At 45.9% G+C, this 24,240-nt stretch overlaps 1 protein-coding gene and 1 non-coding gene across 2 annotated transcripts in view; both read left to right on the top strand.

Annotated features, from left to right (window-relative positions):
* Positions 1-24,240, top strand: part of LOC140395583 (transmembrane channel-like protein 7) — a 67,391-nt gene that overhangs the window by 18,930 nt on the left and 24,221 nt on the right. Inside the window, 6 exon segments of the mRNA XM_072483543.1 lie at positions 3,881-4,136; positions 7,440-7,588; positions 10,363-10,524; positions 12,558-12,640; positions 17,167-17,306; positions 22,969-23,116. Coding sequence (XP_072339644.1) covers positions 3,881-4,136; positions 7,440-7,588; positions 10,363-10,524; positions 12,558-12,640; positions 17,167-17,306; positions 22,969-23,116 — 938 coding nt within the window.
* On the top strand, positions 9,910-9,997 carry trnay-gua (transfer RNA tyrosine (anticodon GUA)). Its single transcript is given in 2 exon segments — positions 9,910-9,946; positions 9,962-9,997. It is a non-coding gene; the product is annotated as a tRNA-Tyr (tRNA).

Consider the following 24,240-nt stretch of genomic DNA (forward strand, 5'->3'; position numbering starts at 1 on the left):
TCAACTTTGCTCAAGAGTCGCCAGATATCTTTCGACACCGCCACAAGGTTCAGAACCGAATACTGAGCAATGCTCATTTATTTACACACAGTCAAATCTACTCATGCATAAACTCTACAAACTATACTACCACTATTACTAAAGCCTATATCTAGCTTCGGGCACCCACTCAGTCAGAGGAACAATGGCCGTTGCTCGGTTCTGAGGCTGCTGGGTTGAGCTGTTTACAGGGTAGCAACTAGGAGCGTCTATCTCGTAGCGTGCATTGGCTTGGAACTTACTTGGCCTGCTGTAGCTGCTAGGCTGGTCTCTCTCTTCGCTGAGAGCCAAAACCAAAGGAGGGCGTTCTCCCTTGGGGGATACCTTTTATACCCAAAAGGACTTTGCGCTCTTTTGGGCGGGCCCTGAACTTGGCCTCAACTAATTGGGTCTTTCCCAATCATCGGTATCGATTTTCCTCCAATAGCGGGGTGGTTCCCTGATCGCTGGGCGTGTCCTGGTGACTGTCAGTCAGCTTTGTCTTAGCTTCTCCTGGCGCCGGGGAGTCTGTCCTAACATTGTGTATCTAAGTGTTTCCCTTTTGTCCCCGGAGATGGCTCATTAGTATGTAAATCGTTTGGTAGTTTCTGTCCTGTCTGAGCGTTCAAGGTTCTAATCAACAGACAGGGCTTGCACCTGCTTGTTTCTCAGCAATGTCCAATTTTCCCTGCAGTCTTTGCAAGTGTCCATTTTGCAATCGGGACGCGGCCATCCCAGATGGCTACAATTCATACTGACAAAACTAATTTTTATCGTTTGTCTCAACTGTCCACCCTCTGCTTTCCTCCTTCATCCAAACCTTTGCAGCCCCTATCCCAACATGCACTGTTTCATTCGCCAATTATCTGCTCATTGACCAACATTGGCTCCCGATCTGGCAACACCGCATTCAAACTCCTGTCTCCCTATCTCTGTATCTTTCTCAAGCACTCTGCGCATTCCTTCAATACTGGCCTCTTGAGAACGCATGTGCCTTCAGCTGCTCCTGAAAAATTCTGGAATCCCTCCTTGAAACTCCCTGGCTTGGATTTCTGTCCCAGGGTCAGGTTCACAGAGTCGAAGGCAGCACGGTGGCGCAGTGGTTAGCATTGCTGCCTCACAGCGCTGAGGTCCCAGGTTCGATCCTGGCTCGGGGTCACTGTCCGTGTGGAGTTTGCACATTCTCCCCATGTTTGTGTGGGTTTTGCCCTCACAACCCAAACATGGGGCAGCACAGTAGCACAAGTGGCTCGCTCTGTGGCTTCACAGTGCCAGGGTCCCAGGTTCGATTCCCCGCTGTGTCACTGTCTGTGTGGAGTCTGCACGTTCTCCCCGTGTCTGTGTGGGTTTCCTCCGGGTGCTCCGGTTTCGTCCCACAGTCCAAAGACGTGCAGGTTAGGTGGATTGGCCATGATAAATTTCCCTTAGTGACCAAAAAGGTGAGGAGGGGTTATTGGGTTACGGGGATAGGGTGGAAGGGAGTGTTTAAGTGGGTTGGTGCAGACTCGATGGGCCGAATGGCCTCCTTCTGCACGGTATGTTCTATGTGCTATGTGCAGGGTAGGTGGATTGGCCACGCTAAATTGCCCCTTAATTGGAAAAAATGAATTGGGAACTCTAAAATTATTTTTTAAAAGGTTCACAGAGTCGGCAGGTTTCCTGGCTCTGTGAACCCAACCTTCAATGATACTAAACTAGCTGGAAAAGCAGGCAGTGAGGAGGAAGTAAAGAGTTTACAGACGGCTACAGACAGGCTAGGATAATGGGCCAAAATTCGGCAGATGGAGTTTAACGTGGATAAGTGTGATGTTATCCATTTTGGCCAGAAAAATAGAAAGCAAATTATTATCTAAACGGAGATCAGATTCAAAATGGGTCTGGGCAGAGGGATCTGGGTGTCTTTGTTCATGAATCACAGAAAGTCGGGTTGCAGGTACAGCATCTAATAAAAATGCAAATGGAATTTTACCATTTATTGCAAAAGGACTGGAGTATAAAAGTAGTGAAATGTTGTTGCAATAGTATAGGGTGTTGTTGACACCACATCTGGAGTATTGTGTCCAGTTTTGGTCTCCTTATTTGAGGAAGGATCGGGTGGCATTGGAGACAGTTCAGAGGAGGGTCACCAGATTGATTCCGGGAATTAAAGGGTTGACGTATGAGGAGAGATTGGACAGTTTGGGTTTATACTCGCTGGAGGTGAGAAGAATGAGAGGGAATCTGATCGAGGTATATAAGATACTAAGAGGAATTGACAAATTAAGCGTAGACCAAATGTTCCCCATTGTGGGGCAATTTCCAACGAGAAGTCACGGACCTTGTTTGAGAGGCAGTAGATTTAAAACTGAGATGAGGGGAAACTACTTCTCGCAGATGGTTGTCAATTTGTGGAACACTCTGTCCCACAGTGTGGTGGAATCTGAATCATAAATAGTTTCAAAAAGGAGATAGGATATATTTCTGATTTTTAAAAAAACAGTTAAAGGTATATGTGGAACAGGCAAGGAGGTGTTTTGAGACCCGGAAGATATCAGCCAGGATCTGATTGAATGGTGGAGCAGGCTCAAAGGGCTGAATTGACGACTTCTGCTCCTAATTCCTATGTTCTTATGTTTAAAAACGACCTCTGCAGGTGGTATTTTCAATCGTGGTCAATCTCAGAACAAACGCAGATTGGGCGCAAGGCCTGCCACTGTGCTCTGGCATGGTGTTTAAATAAATAAAACAAAAAACATCCCTCCAGCCCTCACCCCCCACCACACACACTCCCTATACCCCCTCCATGTCACCCTATGCTCATGCGTGCTCCTGTATCCAATCCCTATACCCCCCATAAGCTTCTGCCAGCCCATGTCCATCTACTCACCGCATTGTCCCCATAAATGTAGGCCAACTGAATGAAAACTCATGCCAATCCATGGCCACACTCACCAACCTTTGTCTTTATCCCCCTCCATGCCACTGACCTTAGACAGTTTCTTGAAAGCTTTTACACTTCCTGGACAGTTTTGACAGCTGGACGACTCTTTTACAGTTCCTTATCATTGAACAGTTCCTTGACACCTGGAGAATTAACAGTCCCTTGACAGTTGGACAGTTTATTGGCAGCTGGACAGCTCTTTTACAGCTTGACAGTTTCAATAAATTTGTGTGTAAAAAGTGCATAATCACTTTTAACAATCCCACAGGGTGCCGTACCTCTCCCGAAGGTGTCCTGTGACCCTATGAAAAGGGGTACCTCAGTTTTCCAAAGGAATACCTGGCTATCCAAATGAATTCACCAAGTTCCGACCTCCTCGTACCTGTTCTGATCTGCACACTCTGGATTCCACACAATCCCACTTCAGTGGAGGCAGCAGATGCTTTAAATGACCAGCTGCCCCCACGAATTGCGCATGTACAAACCCTGGCCTGATCCAAGCCCGGCCCCAGCGAAGGTGGGAAATGACAGGTTCAGGGGCAGGATTTTGTACTTTTGGCCATTTATGAGACTGGCCACGATGGAGGACCTCTCCCATATCGCGGAAATCCAGGCCTCTGTCTCTTTGCTTCCCAATCATCCAATAAATTGCACCTTAGAACTCAACTCTTTGACCAAGCTTTATTTGTCCTGATGTGGATGGGTGTCATATTTTGCTCCTGTGAGCTGACTTGGGATATGCGATATACAAATGCAAATTGTCGCTGAATAGAATATGCACCAAGATCGGAATTTTTTTTTTAAGTGGGTGTCACTTAGTGGTATCTTTCCCATAAAGCTGTGACTCTCGACATATGGAATATTAATAATGTATAAGCAGACCAGTTTAAGGATTTATCTGGAGAGTCACTGGGCCTACGGGTATTTGCTCTTTCCTGACAGATTGCAACTCATTGTCAAATGTTTCTCTGCAACCCTATCACCAAACTGGCATCTTCCAGGAACTGCCAAGTTACGAGACAGTGAGAAGAAGGACAGAATGCCCGTCTTCCAAAAATGAACAGCGTTTTTCAATTCAGGACTCAGGAAATGAGATTTCAAATTTACAATTCATAGCAGAAGAGCTGCTGCTATTTGAAGATCGCAAACAATCTCTTCGAGAGCTTCCTGTTAGTCTGACAGAGAAAAGAAAAATGAGGTCAGTTCTGTCCCATTACGGCAATGTCTTGTATTGATATTGAGTTGTTTCCCTTCCCGCACTTAGTACCTAGACTTTCATCTGTTCCCATAGCAAGGTTTCTACTGGAACAAGTCGTTAGCCTGTCAGCAAGAGGCTTATAGCTTGAGGGGCGCCGCCCCACATCAAGCCTGGCTGACCAGGAGTGTCTCCCACTCTTACTGCCTGCCATTGGCGTGTTGGAAAGATTTACAGGTTGATACTCAACCTGTTTGGCCACATAATGAATGTACCTTCCTTGGCCATCAAGTCCTGGAGTGGGACTCGAAGCCGGAGCTCCTGCTCAGAGGCAGGGACGCTATCCAGTGCACGACAGGACCATTGATAATTAATAAGTTTGGTGAAATATAAACAGCTGTCTTGTTGTTTTATATAGAACCTATTTAAATTTGGATGCTATTTCCACAACATTTATTGATAAGAAGTAGCTGAATATGGCTTTAAAAGTTCTAGGATTATTCCAAAGGTCTCACTTCACCTACTACTGTCATAAGATACCTGATCATTTGGATGCCTTTGCTGCAGAGTGTTCCTTTATCCTAAACATCCATGATCTCTGCTCTCTAACCTTTATACATCTCCTTCCAGTGTGTTCCTTGTTTTTCTTTCCCTACTTGAATGCCCTCCCACTGATGTATTCCCGTTTCCCCAACTTGGGATGACAGTTCTTGCACGGTGTCATCTGGGTGAGAACACAACCTCACATATTGAAGGTTTCTCAGGATGCCATCCCATGGAACCATCATTTTATTTGGACGGGAGCAGTGGTGGCAAATCCAGCATTCGTTGTCCATCCCAAATTGGGACGGTGGTGGTGAGCTTTCTTTCTGAGCTTCTGCAGTCCATGTGGTGTAGATAAATCTGAAGTGCTGTCAGGATAGGAGTTTCCGGTCTTTGACCCAGTAACGTGATGGAATGGCGATATAGTTCAGTCAGGATGGTGTGTGGCTTGGAGGGGAACTTACAGGTAGTGGTGCTGCCGTACATCTAGCTTTGGGAATTCAAGAGGGGAGTTCCTCTCCTAGAATCCCTAGACTCTGACCTGCCCTTATAGCCACAGCGTGACTTGACTGAATGTATGGTCGTTAAATTTACTGATGATACAAAGAGAGATAGGAAATTAAGTTGTGAAGAGGACATCAGGGGTGGGATTCTCCAACCTCCCGCCGGGTCAGAGAATCGCTGCGGCACCGCGCGAATCACGCAACGCCGCTCCGACGCCGGGACGCCATTCTCCGATGCGTGCCAATACAGGCGCCCGGCCGCACAGAGAATTGTTAGGCAGTCCAATGCATGCGGTTGGATCTATGTTGGCATGGGTGCACAGGGCACATGGCCAACGCAGCTTGTATGGGTGGCTGCAGCCATGCGGGTCACGACAGTGGTTTGTACCGTCCCCCTGGGGAGGGGGTGTGTGTCACACGTGTGGGGGGTAGGGGGGTTGGTGCCATGGGCACATTGCTGGGTACTCACCCTGGCTGCCCTCAGTAGGTCGTTGAGCTTTTTGCAACGCTGGATGTCAATGCAATGGCACTGATGGCCACGCCCACCTCCCTCCACAGACGTCGGGCCACGTCGTTGTGTTGGGCCCTCTGGCCGAGTCCAGGGAACAGACGCTCCCTTCTCTCCTCAAGGGCGTCCAGGAGCGTCTCCAGGTCATGGTCCGTGAACCGGGGGCTGCTCGGCGTGGCGCCATGTTGCTCCATCGGCGTCCTGTGCGCCCATGTCGCCTTATGTGTCCCGCGGCGCAGCGCCGATCGCATGGCGCCGGGTCTCCGACGCTGCTCTGAGGCCACGGCCCTGCACTCCCCGCCACGCCCCTGCTAGCCCCCTTGCACGCCGGAGAATGGGGTCCCGGAACGGGCGCTGACTGCGGAGTGAAACACTCCTGTTTTGACGCCGGCGCTGACACTCTGCCATTGGAGCAGAGAATCGCCCCCCAGAAGTCTGCAAACTAATATGGATAGGTTAAGTGAGTGGGCAAACATTTGACAGGTGGAGTATAATGTGGGATAATGTGAATGCTTTAGAACATAGAACATAGAACATTACAGCGCAGTACAGGCCCTTCGGCCCTCGATGTTGCGCCGACCTGTGAAACCACGCTTTGGTAGGAAGAATAGAAAAATAGTGTATTATTTAAATGGGGAGAGATTGCAGAGCCTTGAGGTGCAGAGGGATCTGGGTGTCCTGGTACATGAATCAAGAAAAGTTAATATGTGGGTAAAGCAAGTGATTGGGAAGGCAAATGGAATGTTGTTGTTTATTGCAAGGCGAATGGAATATAAAAGTAGGAATGTTTTACTACAGTTGTACAGGGCATTAGTGAAATCAGTATCGTGTACAGTTTTGGTCTCCTTGATATAAATGCACCAGAAGCAGTTCAGAGAAGGTTCACTCGACTGATACTGGGATGGAGCAGAGTTGTCTTCTGAGGAAAGGTTGGGCAAATTAGGCCAGTATCTGCTGGAATTTAGAAGAATGAGAGATGATCTCTTTGAAGCACATAGGATCCTCAGGGGACTTGACAGGGAAGGTACCGTAAGGATGTTTCTCCTTGTGGGGGAATCTAGAAAGAGGGGACACCATTTACAAATAAGGAGGGGAACTGAGTCAGCCATGGCAACATGTTACCTGGGTGATCAATGGGTGGAAGTCAGGGTGGTGGAGATGACAATCGGTAGGGTGGTTGGGAATTCGGGTTGGGGTGGGCGGATTGGGGGTACCTAGGGAGTTTGGGGTATTGCCAGGCTGGGGGGAGGGGGAGTCCATTGGCCTGTGAGGGGCCGGGGCAGGTTTGTTGTGTATGTGGGGGGTTGCTGTGGGTCAGTGCCAAAGTTACCCAAAAGCTGAAAGTGATTTTAAATCTACGGTCGTTTTCTGAATAAATTGTCATTGTAACACAGTCAGAACCATTCAAAGTTTACAGAGGATGGGTCCCGGGTTCAATTCCGACCTTGGGTGACTGTGTGGGTTTCTTCCGGGTACTCTCGTTTCCTCCCACAGTCCAGTGCAGGATAGAGTGGGAGTGTGGGCCTAGGTAGGGTTCTCTTTCGGAGGGTCGGTGCAGGTTCGATGGGCAGGATGGTCTCCTTCTGCACTGTCGGCATTCTATGTTCATTATAATCTATACCAATTAATCTATCAAATAAATCTGGCATGCTGATCCAAAAAATCATTTTGTCCATATGTCCTCAAAGTGGATCAGTAAAGGAAGTGACCCATTTCTTTGTCCATTGCAATTTAAGTTTAACTTTTCCACAGAGAGAAAAGGAAGTACAACAGTGGATCTCTCAGCAGCTGGGAGACCTGGAAGCAAAGCCAGCAGAAATTACTGAAGAGGCTCAAGGAGGAAGCATCACATGCTATATCCTGGCTGGAACTGTGGAAGGGCTCTCTGGGTGAAATAGAAGGTATGAGTGACTTCTTCAGTGTGGGATGTTGTTCATAGCACAGGAAGCATCAAAGCGTCAAGTGCAAAGGGGAAATCAGCTTTCTGAAGATTTTCCCATCGGGAGGAGATGGAGATATATTTTAGTCAAAGTAAACATCACTGCAGCTCAGTGGAGGTACCTGAATGAATTTGATAGAGGGTAGGATTGTTTTTAAAGTTTCTCATGGAATAAATTGAAGAAAGACAAAGCTGGGGACAATAGTAAAGAAGAACAGATACCTGGAAGTGGTTGCTCATCAAGCAGTTCAGGTGATCTATCCATTAAATATTAGTTATTAGGAGGCTATTACAACACTTTATTAAGAGTTTTCAGGAAATAATAGATACCAGCAGTGAGGAATGGATAAAAAGTAGAAGTGTGGGTGAAGGAGGGGACATTTGTTTATATAGCACAACCTCAGAATATCCCAAAGCATCACCCAGCCAGGGAAACACTTTTCAAAGCATAGTACCTATTGTAATGTAGGGAACAACACCAACCAAATTGAGCATAGCGAGATCCGCAAAACAGCAAAGAGATAACAGCCAGATTTTTTAACTGATGTTGATTACTAAACAATAGTCTCATGGAAAGGTTCAGATTGTTTATATAGAGAACATTGACCATACCTAGGGAGCATTTTAAAGCTTTACATTTACTAAGAAGCTGTGATGTCATTCACTCCAAATTCATGGTCAATTTTGAAGATAGTGAGGAAACAATATCCTTTGTTCATTGATGCACGATCAATTAAACTCAAAGACGAGGTTGTAACATAACTGAAGGCTTTAATAGACTGGATCTGTTCCCCAGCAGCTTCGGTACAGAATGAGGGCTGCTGGGATGGCACCTGTTCTTATACCCCGTCTGTCAGGGCGGAGCCACATACCAAACAGCCAATGGTAAACTCCTAGGCTTACCCAATGGACTACAGCCTCTCGGGTACTGCAATACCTGATACTACCACATTCATGTTCCCAAAATGTTCAGCAGGAATTGAAATCCCGCAGCCTTGCTGACACACTCCCACTGTCACTGAGGCAAGAGAATGGCAGAAGGTCTGAGGGCTCAACTGAGACTTAAATACATCCATCAGGGATAACCTGTTGGGAGCAGAGATTCCCACCTATCCAAACACAGACATCAATATAGGAGTCAAAGTTGGGACAGAGGCACCCCAGCATTGTCTTACTTCTAGAAGTGTCTACATTCCTGGTCCTCAGAGAAAACCTGGTGTAGGATCAGCAGAGAAATACCCAGTGAGGCCAGGCGTACGATTCTGTGAACCTGTAAAGCGTGACCTCACCCGGATGAACTGAGGAAGAACTGAACTGTTTTTTTCTGTAAGAAACAGGTTAAGCGCAACCCACTCGCAAAGGGATACCCTGAAAGATATTTCTGGGGGTCAGGATGAGATGGGTAAATTAACCAACAGGCCACTTTTCCAACTCTCCAATGGGTGGGAATCTTAGATGCTTCTCCAGTGGCATGTGTGCCTGTCAAAGATTGGGGTCAACAGCAAATTTCCCAAGTGGGCACTTCTGCCCCAGGTGTAAGCCCTCATATCTTTGGGCTCCATGTTTTTTATATCTAACAAACTCACACAGGAATGTTACCTTGGTGCCCCTAATGTCAGCATTTTCCATATTTTAATGATCCCTTACACCGATTTCCTCTAACGTAAATGCAGCATCTAACAACCTCTTACATAGGACAATCTTATCTGCTGGTTGGTCTTGAATTGTTAGCATGTTCTTTGCAATCATGTTTGCCGTTTTATTATAAAGTCCTGGAGTATCTAAGATTTTTGACTTTGTAGGTGCCGGGGCTATGTATGATATTTTCTCACAGAATATCAACAATAATTTGTATAAATTTAAGCTGTGGATACCAACAGATATTAGTCTTAGATTCCAGGGTTATCCACCGATAGCCTTGTGCAAACCTCCAGAGCAAATGAATTTGAACAGGTACCAACCAACCAGCAGGCAATGGAAAGGCAAATGGGGCAGTGCATCATGGGCTGGACTGATAGAACTTGCAGGCCATATGAGCCACAGTTTGGAAATCCTGCCTTTATATCAAATTTCCAAAAGTGTGGACCTTCTACTCACTTTAGTATTCAATAGAGTAACGCTGTTTAGCATGGCTCACTAGCAAATCATGAATAGATGGATTGATATGTGTCTCCATCAGGATTTCTGCACTGGGAAAGTAATGGAAAGTACTTTGTCATATATGGAGCGTTTCATTGAGTGATATAATAAGTGAGGTCACGTATGCAACACACAAAGGCCTATCCTTCGATAGCTCAACTGGTAGAGCGGAGGACTGTAGATGATTAAAGCTGACATCCTTAGGTCGCTGGTTCAATTCCGTCTCGAAGGAAGCCTTACCCACCTTTTTATGGGCGGCACGGTAGCACAGTGGTTAGCTTCACAGCGCCAGGGACTCGGGTTCGATTTCCAGCTTGGGTCATTGTCTGTGGGGAGTCTGTACGTTCTCCCTGTGTCTGCGTGGGTTTCCTCCGGGTACTCTGGTTTCCTCCCACATGTCCCGAAAGACGTGCTTGTTAGGTGAATTAGACATTCTGAATTCTCCCTCTGTGTACCTGAACAGGCGCTGGAGTGTGGCGACTAGGGGCTTTTCACAGTAACTTCATTGCAGTGTTAATGTAAACCTACTTGTGACAATAAAGATTATTATGATTATTTTATGTACTATTCACTGCTTTGTGCTCTGTTGTGGACTAGGTCGATATGGCAATGGCATCCAGTCATACTTCACCTTCCTGCGCTTTTTGGTCTTCCTGAATCTTTTTGCCTTTCTTTTGGTTGGTGGTTTTGTGCTCCTCCCGTCCATCTATATCAGTAAACTGGAACTCAATCAGACAGTCGCAGAGCAGCCGCAGAACAGTGAGTATGCCAAGACTGTGACACGAAACAGCACACCAATTTATATCACTATTAATACACTTTGTGCCTGTTCCTCTTTAAATGGGCTAAATCGCTGGCTTTGAAAGCAGACCAAGGCAGGCCAGCAGCACGGTTCAATTCCCGTACAGGCCTCCCCGAACAGGCGCCGGAATGTGGCGACTAGGGGCTTTTCACAGTAACTTTATTGAAACCTACTTGTGACAATAAGCGATTTCCAGGGGCAGCACGGTAGCCTTGTGGATAGCACAATTGCTTCACAGCTTCAGGGTCCCAGGTTCGATTCTGGCTTGGGTCACTGCCTGTGCGGAGTCTGCACATCCTCCCCGTGTGTGCGTGGGTTTCCTCCGGGTGCTCCGGTTTCCTCCCACAGTCCAAAGATGTGTGGGTTAGGTGGATTGGCCATGATAAATTGCCCTTAGTGTCCAAAATTGCCCTTAGTGTTGGGTGGGGTTACTGGGTTGTGGGGCTGGGGTGGCGGTGTTGACCTTGGGTAGGGTGCTCTTTCCAAGAGCCGGTGCAGACTCGATGGGCTGAATGGCCTCCTTCTACACTGTAAATTCTATGATCCTATGATTGCCATTTCATTTCATTTTCATATCATTTCATTTCATTTCAATTGGTTTATCCAGTTAAATTGACAGGTTAAATAAGTTGGCTCTTTAGTTACAAGCACTGTTAACTACCTTTTTAACGATTGAAGCTGAGATGGGTGCATGTATGGTAGCCAACATTCAGCATATTCAGAGACCTATTCTTCCATTGCTTTGATTGACTGTCTGTTGGTGGGCAGTATTTGTTGTGTTAGGGCCATTCTTGTTTCCAAGAATTTTTCAATCACTTTCTGTAATAAAAGATCCCTCCTGGTCCTTCATTGTGATTACCTTTGACTTTATTTCAAATCCAGCTGATCCCAAGGTGCTAATTTCAAAATATCTCTGCAGTCTCTATTTGTTTTCTTTTAATTGAACAGGGAAACTTTGTGCGGCACCTGTCCCATTGCCACTATGTTCAATTGCCCTGTTTGGCAGTTAGAATCCGAGATCATCACAAAGAGGTTTTACTGGACGTTCGATGTGTTCTTCAGAGATTTCTGTAATCTAACTCATTTACGCCTAAAAACCAATGGTTTACTCACTAGGATTTTAGACTTAACCATTGGAAATAGTAAGTCATCTATATCTAAGGTTTTATTTCATGGGTCTTCATTTACATTGTAGGCAGCAGTCTTAAACTGAGAATATCCCATTTACACTCTCACTGTTAGTCTCAGACTGAGAATATCCCATTTACACTCTCACTGTTAGTCTCAGACTGAGAATATCCCATTTTTAGTCAATTCTAGTCTTAAACTGAGAATATCCCATTTACACTCTCACTGTTCGTCTCAGACTGAGAATATCCCATTTACACTGTCAATTCTAGTCTCAAATTGAGAATATCCCATTTCTAGTCAATTCTAGTCTTAAACTGAGAATATCCCATTTACACTCTCACTGTTATCTCAGACTGAGAATATCCCATTTACACTACAGGCACCAGTCACCGTCACAGGCTGGGCAACTCAGCCTTGCCACTGGATTTAAACCATTAGCACATTATTTGCAGCATTTGGCATGAATGCCAGTTCATCAGTCTATTTGGGATCTGTACCTGTTTGGTTCTAGATATCATGGACGCCGCCTGACATTTTAAATGGAATAGCAGTATCTGCATTGGATTAATGTTCAACCTAATCGGTTTATATGTATATTTCCCCAAAGTGTCAAGGCCTTGGATGTGAAACTACCCTCACACTTCCTGAGGTCTCACCCTACTTTTCTCCTAGCCAGACTGAGGCCTGGTGTTCGCTTTATGTTACAATTTCAGTATTGGTGCTAAATACACTTTCAGTGGTGCATTCTCATTGCACTAGCTCACATTAACTTACACTGTAGTCAATTAAGTTGCTGAGGACAGCACAGTAAATCAGCAGACACAACATTAACAAAATGTGTTTTCAATTTCCTTTTCAGCCTCTGAATGTTTCAAGTACGATCCATACCTTCATGGCTTGGTTCCTTTTTATGCATATATCTTGGATCTGTTCTCTGGAACGGTAATTTACTTTTGCTGAAAAAAGAGACATGCTATCAAAGTTTTTCATCTGGCACTCACCTGGACAGCTACACACGATAAATCAACAGTAAAAGGAACAACAATTTAAATTGCCTGAGAAGAGAGTGCTGATTGGTTGGCAAGTAGGCTCTGATTGACAGAGGCGTTGCCATGGAGAATGCAGCAGAAAAGAGTTAACTGTTAACTACCAAGACTTGTGTTACAAATTAAAATCAGACAGGTCAACTCTGATTGGTCGAGGTATTGCAGTGGGGAACAAACCGGGAAATGGCCGTCCCCCAAGCCTTAGTTTAGCTGGAAAAGGCGAAATCTGAAATGAAAGTGCAGGAAATGCTCAGCAGGTCTGGTAGCATCTGTGGAGGGAGAAACAGAGTTAACATTTCGAGTCCGCATGATTCTTCTTCGGAGCCGCTGCGTTTTTCCAGTATTTTTATATTTTCATTTTCGATTTCCACCATCCGCAGTATTTTGGTTTTATTTGATGTCATGACTTCTATATGGTTGGCCCAGTAACATAACCACTGGGTAATTCAAGGGTAGAATAAATGCAACTAAATTTGTTCACACATGAGGTTTGTGGTCAATACCAAAGGGAACTAATGTTGCACATTCCCCTACAGGGGGGGGGTGCAGTTTGACCATGTATTCCTTCTATCCACCGCATGTTTGTTCAGTGCCCACAAAAACTGCATCAGACGTTGTGATTAATGCCTTGTAGTCTCTAGTTAAATTTTTTAATTGAGGTTTGTAAGTAATTGATCCTAAAATCTCCCCTTCTGCCCCTGTACGCTGTCATTTGGTCAATTAACTCAGATAATTAGTTTGAGCCGGCACTCCGAACTGAAAAACCGCTTGGTATTAACAGCTGGGGAGGTAGAGTGACAGGGTAATGGAAAACCAGATTGATTTGGTACGCAAAATTAATTAAGAGGCTGGGAATATTGTCTGATCTGTGTCTTTCTCTCTCTCTCTCTCTCTCGAATTACCAGTCCTTTGATGGTTTCTGAGGGAAAGTACTTGGGGGGGGGGGGAGAAGAGGGGAGAGATCAGGGGGGGAGATGGGAGAGATCAGTGGGGGGGAAGAGGGGAGAGATCGGGGGGGGGGGGGGGGGGGAGAGAGATCAGAATATGAAAAATGCTGAAAAAAGATTCAAAAGTAATGGACAGAAAAAAACTTTTTTCCCTCTTGGATTAACAGCCTGAGAGGTACCCACAGCTGTTTTAGCTACTGAACAATAATTTCTAAAAAGGAAAATACAGTGGTTTAAGAAACTTAGATGGTGGGGACAGATGTTTTAGCCTTCACCTAGTTGATCACTCACAAGCAGGTCCTGTTGGGGTGGGGGTCATCTTCTTCCCGGTGTGGCAGGGGGGTCTAATGGAGTTCCTGTATTTGGAGAAGGTGAAATTTTCTCTGAGAGAGGCAGATGTGGGGTTCCACCATAGATGGGGTTTGTTTATCTTACATTTTGGGGATCTGGTCGCCATCAAGGGGTGGGGGGAGGGGTTGTATTGGGCTTATGCTTATTTTTTGTAAAAATATTAAAATGTTGAAAATTTTAATAAAAATATATATTTTTAAAAAGAAACTTGGATAACAGCATAAAATTGCAATGTTCATAATTAACACCACAAAACAATAACATTGTAAGATTGCAACATCTCCCCACAAGATGGCACCATCATATGTTTTATTGAATTAATTTAGTTTGTAGAAACCGGCGAAAAGGTGGGCACTGATCTTCTCTTAACACCTTTATAGTTGCTGCTCACTTAATGCAATTATTCTCACTAAAATAACTGTACCTTGAGTGCCTCATTTCGCCAATCTCCCCAGTTAAGAGAGTTAGTGGACTTTAACCAGATACCGGGGCATATCATCACAGGTCAAATGGCTAATTTGCTACATGTGGAGTTACAGATAACTACAGTACTAAATCCCGGCACAGTGGTCAAGAACTCCAACATAACAAATTTAGAGGTGGTGAAGGTAAGGCCGCTCAATTTAAATTATGATTGGGATCCAAATCCATGCGACCTGCATTGGGCTTTGGTGGAGAGACTTTAATGAGAAGCCTAAACTATTTAGCGGCAATTATCTTGTTCAGAAAATGCACCATCTTTAAAGTAGACTTTAAGGTGAATGTGTAGGTGAGCCACTGGCTAAGGGCGGATGGAGGCTTGGTCCCAGAGCTCTGCGGTTCTTCAGAGTTGAATGACATCAGCATATATTCCCTTAAATGGAGAAAATTGAGCTACTGTTATTTTATTGTCTGTGTGGGAACCATTGTACCATTTACGCTGAAGCGTTAAAGGGAATCAGGGCAAGTGACTCTTGGAGATAGACTAATGCTGCCTGGTGTGTTCTTCAATTCCCGTTACTAACTGCAGCTTGTAAGCTGATCCAAAAACAATGGCAGGTCACCCATTTAACCGAGGCAGCCAAGTATAGTTTATATAGCTTTGTGGTTTAACAAAATTATCCTTTTTTAACTCCATGTTACTCCACTGGAGGTTTGTATGATTTTTTGACATGTGTTAGGTTGAAAATTATTTTCAGGAACTAATTTTCATCAAAAGATTTAATAAACATTTTTAATAAACTATCTTATGTAGAACAAATAAGTCCAGAAGGAAAAAATAAGTTTCAATGGAGTGTCGACGTTGGAAAGTGCTTTTAACATTTTTAAATGCTGCAAGGCACTTCACAACAGGTGAAGCGGACTCGGAACTAGCACTTAGAGAAGAGATGGGAAGAGTGAGCAAAGGCATAGATATGTTTTGAAGAGGATTTAAAGGTGTAGGGAAGGAATGGAGGAGATCTGTGGGGCCGTGGTGGTGACTCCGGGGCCATGAAAGGTCTGTTTTCATAATGTGGCCAATCATGTCGATTATCCGCCCGTAAATCCTTCCAATATGTCTGATGGTAGGCGGTGAGAGCGGGAGAGTTTTCCTGGTCAGCCAGACTGCAGAAATCACGACGGCACTTTGCCAAGCATAATCGACCAATCCAATAGAAGTCCATGGGTGCCATCATCTTCCTCGGGCATGGTGCCTGAAGGAGGTGGGGTGAAGTAGCTAGAACGAGGCTTGGAGAAGAGAATTCCATACTGCAGGCTGGCGAAGGGTTGATGACCTTCTTCAATAGTGGACCATAGTGAGGAAGAGAGCTGTTACACAGGGGGAAGCCAAGATGATGCCACCTGGGATATTGACTGAAAGAGGTTGCAATGGCGCAGAAGAGTGACGCCATTTTGACATTTTAAGTGAGGCTAAGATGTGGAAATCTCCGTGCGGGGACCTGAAGATCCAATGGAGCTTTTCCATTATGGTGGCGAATGTGGATCAGCAGGGGATAAGGGGCGGGATATAACCAAATGGGAACAGAGTCCTGTAACCAGCGCATTTAGCCAGGTATTTCCCAGAAGCTTGCAGCACCAAGAAACACCACGCTATCCACTGGGACTCTGGTTCTATTCAGGCCTTAGCGGGGAACACCCTGCCAAGGCCGCACTTAGTTTCATTTCCTGCACTGAGGAACTCTGCTCGCCGACCCTCAAAGCCCCAACTCACCCATAAGAGGGTCCTTGGACCCTCCCCGCACCCCACCACATCCATGCAGGGCACCCCGGAGCCCAATCCCCTTCATGGGAAATATGCCAGCTTGGCAATCCCAGCCTCGAACCCTGGCAGTGCCACCCGGGCACCTTGGCAGTGCCAGGCTGGCACCCAGGTGGCACTGCCATGGTACCAGACTGGCAGTGCCAAGGTACTGGGGTGGTCCCAGTAGTGCCAGGGTGCCACCCTGTCAAGAGGGCAAGCATCTGGGGGCCTCCAACCCCCTGGGAGAGGCCCACGATTGCTCTCTTATCTAGTCCCTGTTTGTGGAGACCAGCACTGAACAGCACTCGGCCAAGGGCTCCGAGGTGAAAGGTTAGAATCCAACGCCTCAGGGGAGAGCAGATTAGAGTGAGACTCGCTGTCTCCAAAATATTTCCAAAATAGTGACCCCGCCCACAATGAGCGGGATTCAGATCACAACACCTCGCGAGATCACGTTCGATCCTGCAAGGCGTGGCAACCTAGGTAGCTCCCGAAAGAACAAAGTGCAGATTTTGAGAATGGATTTCCGAAGGTGAGCATTTGAGGAACCAAATCCCAAACATGGATAGCGGCCTCAACAATGATGAAAGGTTAGCTGGAAGAGAGGAGGTCAATGTTTATGGATAGGGATTAGGTGATGTTAATGAGCCGTTGGGAAGGTGGATGGAAGGGGGCGAGTGGGGGGTTTCGATACAGTTTCTATGGTGTGGAATTTATCTCTTTCCACTGCTAAGCTAAAGGACGTTTCGGGTCAATCAAAGCCTGCAGAACAATGATCAAATATGTTATAATTAGAAACGCAATGATCTCGTAATTAGATGTGGAACCAACATTAAATGTTAACGTTACGATTAAAATCATCAAATAATTCCTTCTCTAACATTGATTGTTTTTTTTTTACAGGGATTCATGGAAGATTCCTACATGTTCTATGGGTATTATACATTTGATGGAAAACAGATCTTTAACTATAACCTCCCTCTGGCCTATCTGCTGACCATGGCCCTCTACTTCCTCTTTTGCCTTTGCTGGATTCTTAAAAGGTTAGAACTTTCATAGCCCTTAGCACTTTCCTCGTGCCAAATTCATTGCTGTTGACGCAGTCACGAGCTATCAAAACAGTCCAAGAACTCAGGGGAAAACCTAAATTCAGGAAACTAAAATCAGATGAGCTGTCTGTTCAGTCGGCTAGACAGCCAGCATGTGGATCAAGTTAGTGCCAGCAGCATGGGATTCGATCCCCATCCCGGCTCGGGCGGATTCGGGACTAGCCTCCTAACCCAACCCATCGTAAAAATCACAGCACTTTGCTGTGATTCTGCAAATAATTACGAAGGACCTGACTTCAGGCAGAGAACAGGAGAGGAGGATAATATATATGTTGAACTGTTTCTAACTAGTGAACGCCTTTAGGATACAAGTTAAATTATTGAAAAGGAATCAACCAATTTTCCCAAGATAGAAGATACTCATTGAAGCCGGCAACAATCTCAAATATGGAATTAAATAATGTCATAACTTAATTTGATCTGCTTATAATGGCTCTTAAAAGTTGTTCTAAGGCTTGTAGAGGCCAGGTTGCTGATGACAAATGATCACAGATCTATTCCAAATGTGCTTGCAGTCCTGTGTGAATTTGGTAGTATTATATCTTTTGTGTATTGTTGCAAGGCAAATATACAAGCTGAGGTTTGGGATGACACTATGTCACATCAGAGTGTTGAAAATGCAATGTGAGACTCTGGCGGTATTTAATGGAGGTGATGGGGGTCTCACCCACCGACTGGAGGGCCACAAGAGACTCACGTTGTCTCTTTTCGGGAAGGCCCACCAAATGAAACGTTGCTTGGGTATTTAACTGGACAGTGGTGGGCCTGCCCCTAGATCAAGGACCCCAGGGGCCAAGTTCTCACCCGCTGAGGGCTGACAGCTAATCAGAGGCCGGTAGCTCTACTGAGTAGCTGCACCATCACAGAGGTTGAGGCTGTTGTGGGTATGACACCCACCGAAGGCCCAGTATTATCACTGGATTGCAGGCCACCAAGTGTTGACAGTGATAACATATAGCAAAACGTTGCATTTAGGGCGTACAGGGAAAAATGGTAGGTTGGCAAATCTAATGAAAACCACAACATTCTGCATTACAGCTTCAAGCTAGAAAAATGCCCCAAGATGCTTCAGTGTTTTAACTTAAAATGAAAATGGACAGAAGCTAAAATATAAAATTGAAGTGCGGAATAAACAGATTTGGCCATAACTCCTGGGCTTCTCCACACCGTGTTGGGGGCAGGGGGCTGGGGGAGGGGGGTACTCCAAAGATGCGCATGAAAATCCCCTTTGGAAGTTCCCACATAAGGGTTTGCATGGTAATTGTACAGAAGCACAAACTTCCCCTGGACAGCACAGGGAATCATCTGAAAATTAGATTTAAATTGCAAACATCTGACAGTGTCTAGTTGCTCAGAAAAGGTTAAAAGGATTCAAACACTTCTAACTTCTGCATATCTATTGCATAACCCAGGCCGTACCCCACTGGACTCCTCCGATATGTCCAACCCCCGAATACTCCCTCCACGGGACTTACCCACTTCCAAGATCCCTGAAAGGCCACTCGTCCAATTGCAATGTCACCCACAGTATTCTCCCAAGACCAGATCCTCCCCAGTCCCCACCAGGCCCAACTCTAATCCCCACACGGACACCCCCAAGCCTGACCTGAACCGGCCTGAGGCCCGAGACGCTCCACTGAGGCCTGACCCCCTCCGCACTGATGTCAAACTGCCCCCCTAAAGCTCAACACCCCCTCCCCTCGTGCCCCGAGCGCTGACCACCGACCCCCCTGCGACCTCCGGCACCGACCTCTGACCACTCCGACCACCGAACTCCCCGACTTCAGATCTCTCCCGCACCGACCTCCAATCTCCCCCCCCCCCGACCTCCGATTCCCCCACCATGACCTCTGACCCACCACTCCCCAAATCCTATCCACTTCCCTTTGACAAATAACTTCGTCCTGGGCTGTCAAGGGCTTGAAGTTTCACTGGCCCTTTAAACTTACCTAGTTTACAGCAGCTAGTGCAGTAAAAAAGGGTGTGTGACCTCCTTTTGTTCGACACACTTCAACAATAAAAAAAATAAAAATAATAATCGCTTAGTAGGCTTCAATGAAGTTACTGTGAAAAACCCCTAGTCGCCACATTCTGGCGGCTGTTTGGGGAGGCTGGCATGGGAATTGAATCAGGAATTGTTCTGCATTACAAGCCAGCTGTTTAGCCCACTGTGCTAAACCAGCCTAGGCCCTGGGGGCGTGTTGCACTACCTTGATCTTACCTGGCCTGAGTCCAGACACACTGAGAGAAAAAGTTCATGCATAAAATTGGGTGCACAGTGGCAATCCGATGATGATTGCCACTCCGAGAGAGTTCAGGCCCATTATGCACTGGGCTGGGCTCTTATTTCTGGGACTTAATCTGTGGGTAGTTGATGCTGTCAGTGTACTGGTTGCATACGTGATGTAAATGCCTTGTTACTGTCGCAATCCCATTGAATTTTCAATAAGTTTACACCTAAATTAAAGTTCCTCGTTAGTATAGTGGTTAGTATCCCTGCCTGTCACGCGGGAGACCAGGGTTCAATTCCCCGACGGGGAGAGTTTGTACCTTACCAGAAAAAAATTGGGAAATATTTTTCCACTACAGAGACCTGGTTGAGGGAAGGGCAGGATTGGCAGCTAAACGTTCCAGGATTTGGATGTTTCAGGCGGGATAGAGGGGGATGTAAAAGGGGAGGCGGAGTTGCGCTACTGGTTCGGGAGAATATCACAGCTGTACTGCGAGAGGACACCTCAGAGGGCAGTGAGGCTATATGGGTAGAGATCAGGAATAAGAAGGGTGCAGTCACAATGTTGGGGGTTTACTACAGGCCTCCCAACAGCCAGCGGGAGATAGAAGAGCAGATAGGTAGACAGATTTTGGAAAAGAGTAAAAACAACAGGGTTGTGGTGATGGGAGACTTCAACTTCCCCAATATTGACTGGGACTCACTTAGTGCCAGGGGCTTAGACGGGGCGGAGTTTGTAAGGAGTATCCAGGAGGGCTTCTTAAAACAATATGTAGACAGTCCAACTAGGGAAGGGGCGGTACTGGACCTGGTATTGGGGAATGAGCCCGGCCAGGTGGTAGATGTTTCAGTAGGGGAGCATTTCGGTAACAGTGACCACAATTCAGTAAGTTTTAAAGTACTGGTGGACAAGGATAAGAGTGGTCCTAGGATGAATGTGCTAAATTGGGGGAAGGCTAATTATATCAATATTCGGCGGGAACTGAAGAACATAGATTGGGGGCGGATGTTTGAGGGCAAATCAACATCTGACATGTGGGAGGCTTTCAAGTGGCAGTTGAAAGGAATTCAGGACCGGCATGTTCCTGTGAGGAAGAAGGATAAATACGGCAATTTTCGGGAACATTGGATGACGAGAGATATTGTAGGCCTCGTCAAAAAGAAAAAGGAGGCATTTGTCAGGGCTAAAAGGCTGGGAACAGACGAAGCCTGCGAGGAATATAAGGAAAGTAGGAAGGAACTTAAGCAAGGAGTCAGGAGGGCTAGAAGGGGTCACGAAAAGTAATTGGCAAATAGGGTTAAGGAAAATCCCAAGGCTTTTTACACGTACATAAAAAGCAAGAGGGTAGCCAGGGAAAGGGTTGGCCCACTGAAGGATAGGCAAGGGAATCTATGTGTGGAGCCAGAGGAAATGGGCGAGGTACTAAATGAATACTTTGCATCAGTATTCACCAAAGAGAAGAAATTGGTAGATGTTGAGTCTGGAGAAGGGTGTGTAGATAGCCTGGGTCACATTGAGATCCAAAAAGACGAGGTGTTGGGTGTCTTAAAAAATATTAAGGTAGATAAGTCCCCAGGGCCTGATGGGATCTACCCCAGAATACTGAAGGAGGCTGGAGAGGAAATTGCTGAGGCCTTGACAGAAATCTTTGGATCCTCGCTGTCTTCAGGGGATGTCCCGGAGGACTGGAGAATAGCCAATGTTGTTCCTCTGTTTAAGAAGGGTAGCAAGGATAATCCTGGGGACTACAGGCCGGTGAGCCTTACTTCAGTGGTAGGGAAATTACTGGAGAGAATTCTTCGAGACAGGATCGACTCCCATTTGGAAGCAAATGGACGTATTAGTGAGAGGCAGCACGGTTTTGTGAAGGGGAGGCCGTGTCTCACTAACTTGATAGAGTTTTTCGAGGAGGTCACTAAGATGATTGATGCAGGTAGGGCAGTGGATGTTGTCTATATGGACTTCAGTAAGGCCTTTGACAAGGTCCCTCATGGTAGACTAGTACAAAAGGTGAAGTCACACGGGATCAGGGGTGAGCTGGCAAGGTGGATACAGAACTGGCTAGGCCATAGAAGGCAGAGAGTAGCAATGGAAGGATGCTTTTCTCATTGGAGGGCTGTGACCAGTGGTGTTCCACAGGGATCAGTGCTGGGACCTTTGCTCTTTGTAGTATATATAAATGATTTGGAGGAAAATGTAACTGGTCTGATTAGTAAGTTTGCAGACGACACAAAGGTTGGTGGAATTGCGGATAGCGATGAGGACTGTCGGAGGATACAGCAGGATTTAGATTGTTTGGAGACTTGGGCGGAGAGATGGCAGATGGAGTTTAATCCGGACAAATGTAAGGTAATGCATTTTGGAAGGTCTAATGCAGGTAGGGAATATACAGTGAATGGTAGAACCCTCAAGAGTATTGAAAGTCAAAGAGATCTAGGAGTACAGGTCCACAGGTCATTGAAAGGGGCAACACAGGTGGAGAAGGTAGTCAAGAAGGCATAGAGCATGCTTGCCTTCATTGGCCGGGGCATTGAGTATAAGAATTGGCAAGTCATGTTGCAGCTGTATAGAACCTTAGTTAGGCCACACTTGGAGTATAGTGTTCAATTCTGGTCGCCACACTACCAGAAGGATGTGGAGGCTTTAGAGAGGGTGCAGAAGAGATTTACCAGAATGTTGCCTGGTATGGAGGGCATTAGCTATGAGGAGCGGTTGAATAAACTCGGTTTGTTCTCACTGGAACGAAGGAGGTTGAGGGGAGACCTGATAGAGGTATACAAAATTATGAGGGGCATAGACAGAGTGGATAGTCAGAGGCTTTTCCCCAGGGTAGAGGGGTCAATTACTAGGGGGCATAGGTTTAAGGTGAGAGGGGCAAGGTTTAGAGTAGATGTACGAGGCAAGCTTTTTACGCAGAGGGTAGTGGGTGCCTGGAACTCGCTACCGGAGGAGGTGGTGGAAGCAGGGACGATAGTGACATTTAAGGGGCATCTTGACAAATACATGAATAGGATGGGAATAAAGGGATACGGACCCAGGAAGTGTAGAAGATTGTAGTTTAGTCGGGCAGCATGGTCGGCACTGGCTTGGAGGGCCGAAGGGCCTGTTCCTGTGCTGTACATTTCTTTGTTCTTTGTTCTTTGTTCTTTGTAAACGTGATCATGAAAGATATGCAATTATTTATCTTGAGGCGTGTGCCCATTGCAATCTTTAGTGGTTTGAAAAATAACGAGGAAGAAATATTGGGGATGTAACCCCCTGGAAAGTGTGCATGAAAGGCTATGGCAGCCCTGGGGTTCAGCATGTGGTTTGATGTGATCGGCGGTGCTCCTTCAAAAAACATAAAAGCTTTCTCTTCCCTCCAGGATTGTGAATGGATTTAAGCAGGAATGCATGCAAGAGGCGAGTTACAGCACCAGACACAGTGCCAAAATCTTCTCCCATTGGGACTTTTGTATCAAGGCACCCATGATGGCCACACTTAAACAACAGAGCATTGTAAATGACCTGAAGGTATTGCCACTCAATATTCAGCTTCACTGCAATGGTGCTTCAAAATTTCACCGAAACACCATAACATAACTTCTCACGCAGTTCGTTAATTAATTCAGAAACCTTACTCCTAAACTCTCTTCACATTTGGCTTTTTGATGATACCGTTACAGATTCTGCAGTAATTGATTCGTCGTTATGAGGTCGATAAAATCTACCTAATTTTAATATTTCTGTCAGTTAGAAAATGTCATATAGCTTAATTTTATCCATTGGCAAATCTTTGATTGAGCTGAATGGAAACCGCAACATTACACCTCGCAGCTTGTGACCTTCACAGCTATTAATTAGCAAGACTTGACATTTATTGATCTGTAGGATACAAGAAAGATCAGGGACGGAACTAAGTTTTAAGCATATTATGATAACATGGTCCCTTTAAGTGGCGATCTTTCATGGGCCACGTGAACCCTGACCAAAGGGGAAAAAGTGGGGGGTTCTGGGAGCAGGGGCCTGGCAAAGTGGACCCAAGGGCCAAGGAGTAATGACCTTTGTGATATACCTCTGTGCCTGTATAGAGTTAAACCTGATTGTTGTTTCCAATAAACCTCTTTGTTGTACACAAAGCCTCCTCAGTGATACCTCGCGCTATTGCACGTATCTTCCTCCCCTCACTGTTTTTTTTTAACCCTTTGGAATAATGGGGGAAGGATTCCTGAGCCAATTATCCACCCATTGAACTACATTGAACATTCCCTCCGTGGCCAATGAGACCTGGCATTGGCCTGAACCCAGTGCTTCTGGTCCAGACGTAGGGATGTGCTTCCCACTGCACCACAAGGCCCCCCCTCTACCGAACTCTTGAGAAGTATCAAACATTCTTGCCAGGCTGCAGCAGTTCAATTTTAATGATTTGAACCGGATAGTTTGCAGTGTAGATGGCAGTGTAGATTTTGTCGTGCTTTGCAAGCCCGAACTGTGCTCCTACAGTGATTTCTTTTTTTCAGACTTATTTATGGTTTTATGAATTGAACCATCTGCGGCAAAAAGGAACAATTAAAACCAGTAGCAATGGCTGATATCCACCAGCATCACAAAGTGCGGCAGGAATATTTAGGTGAAATATCGCCTTGGTCATATTGTTT

Source organism: Scyliorhinus torazame, chromosome 18, assembly GCF_047496885.1.
Source record: "Scyliorhinus torazame isolate Kashiwa2021f chromosome 18, sScyTor2.1, whole genome shotgun sequence".
NCBI lineage: Eukaryota > Metazoa > Chordata > Chondrichthyes > Carcharhiniformes > Scyliorhinidae > Scyliorhinus > Scyliorhinus torazame.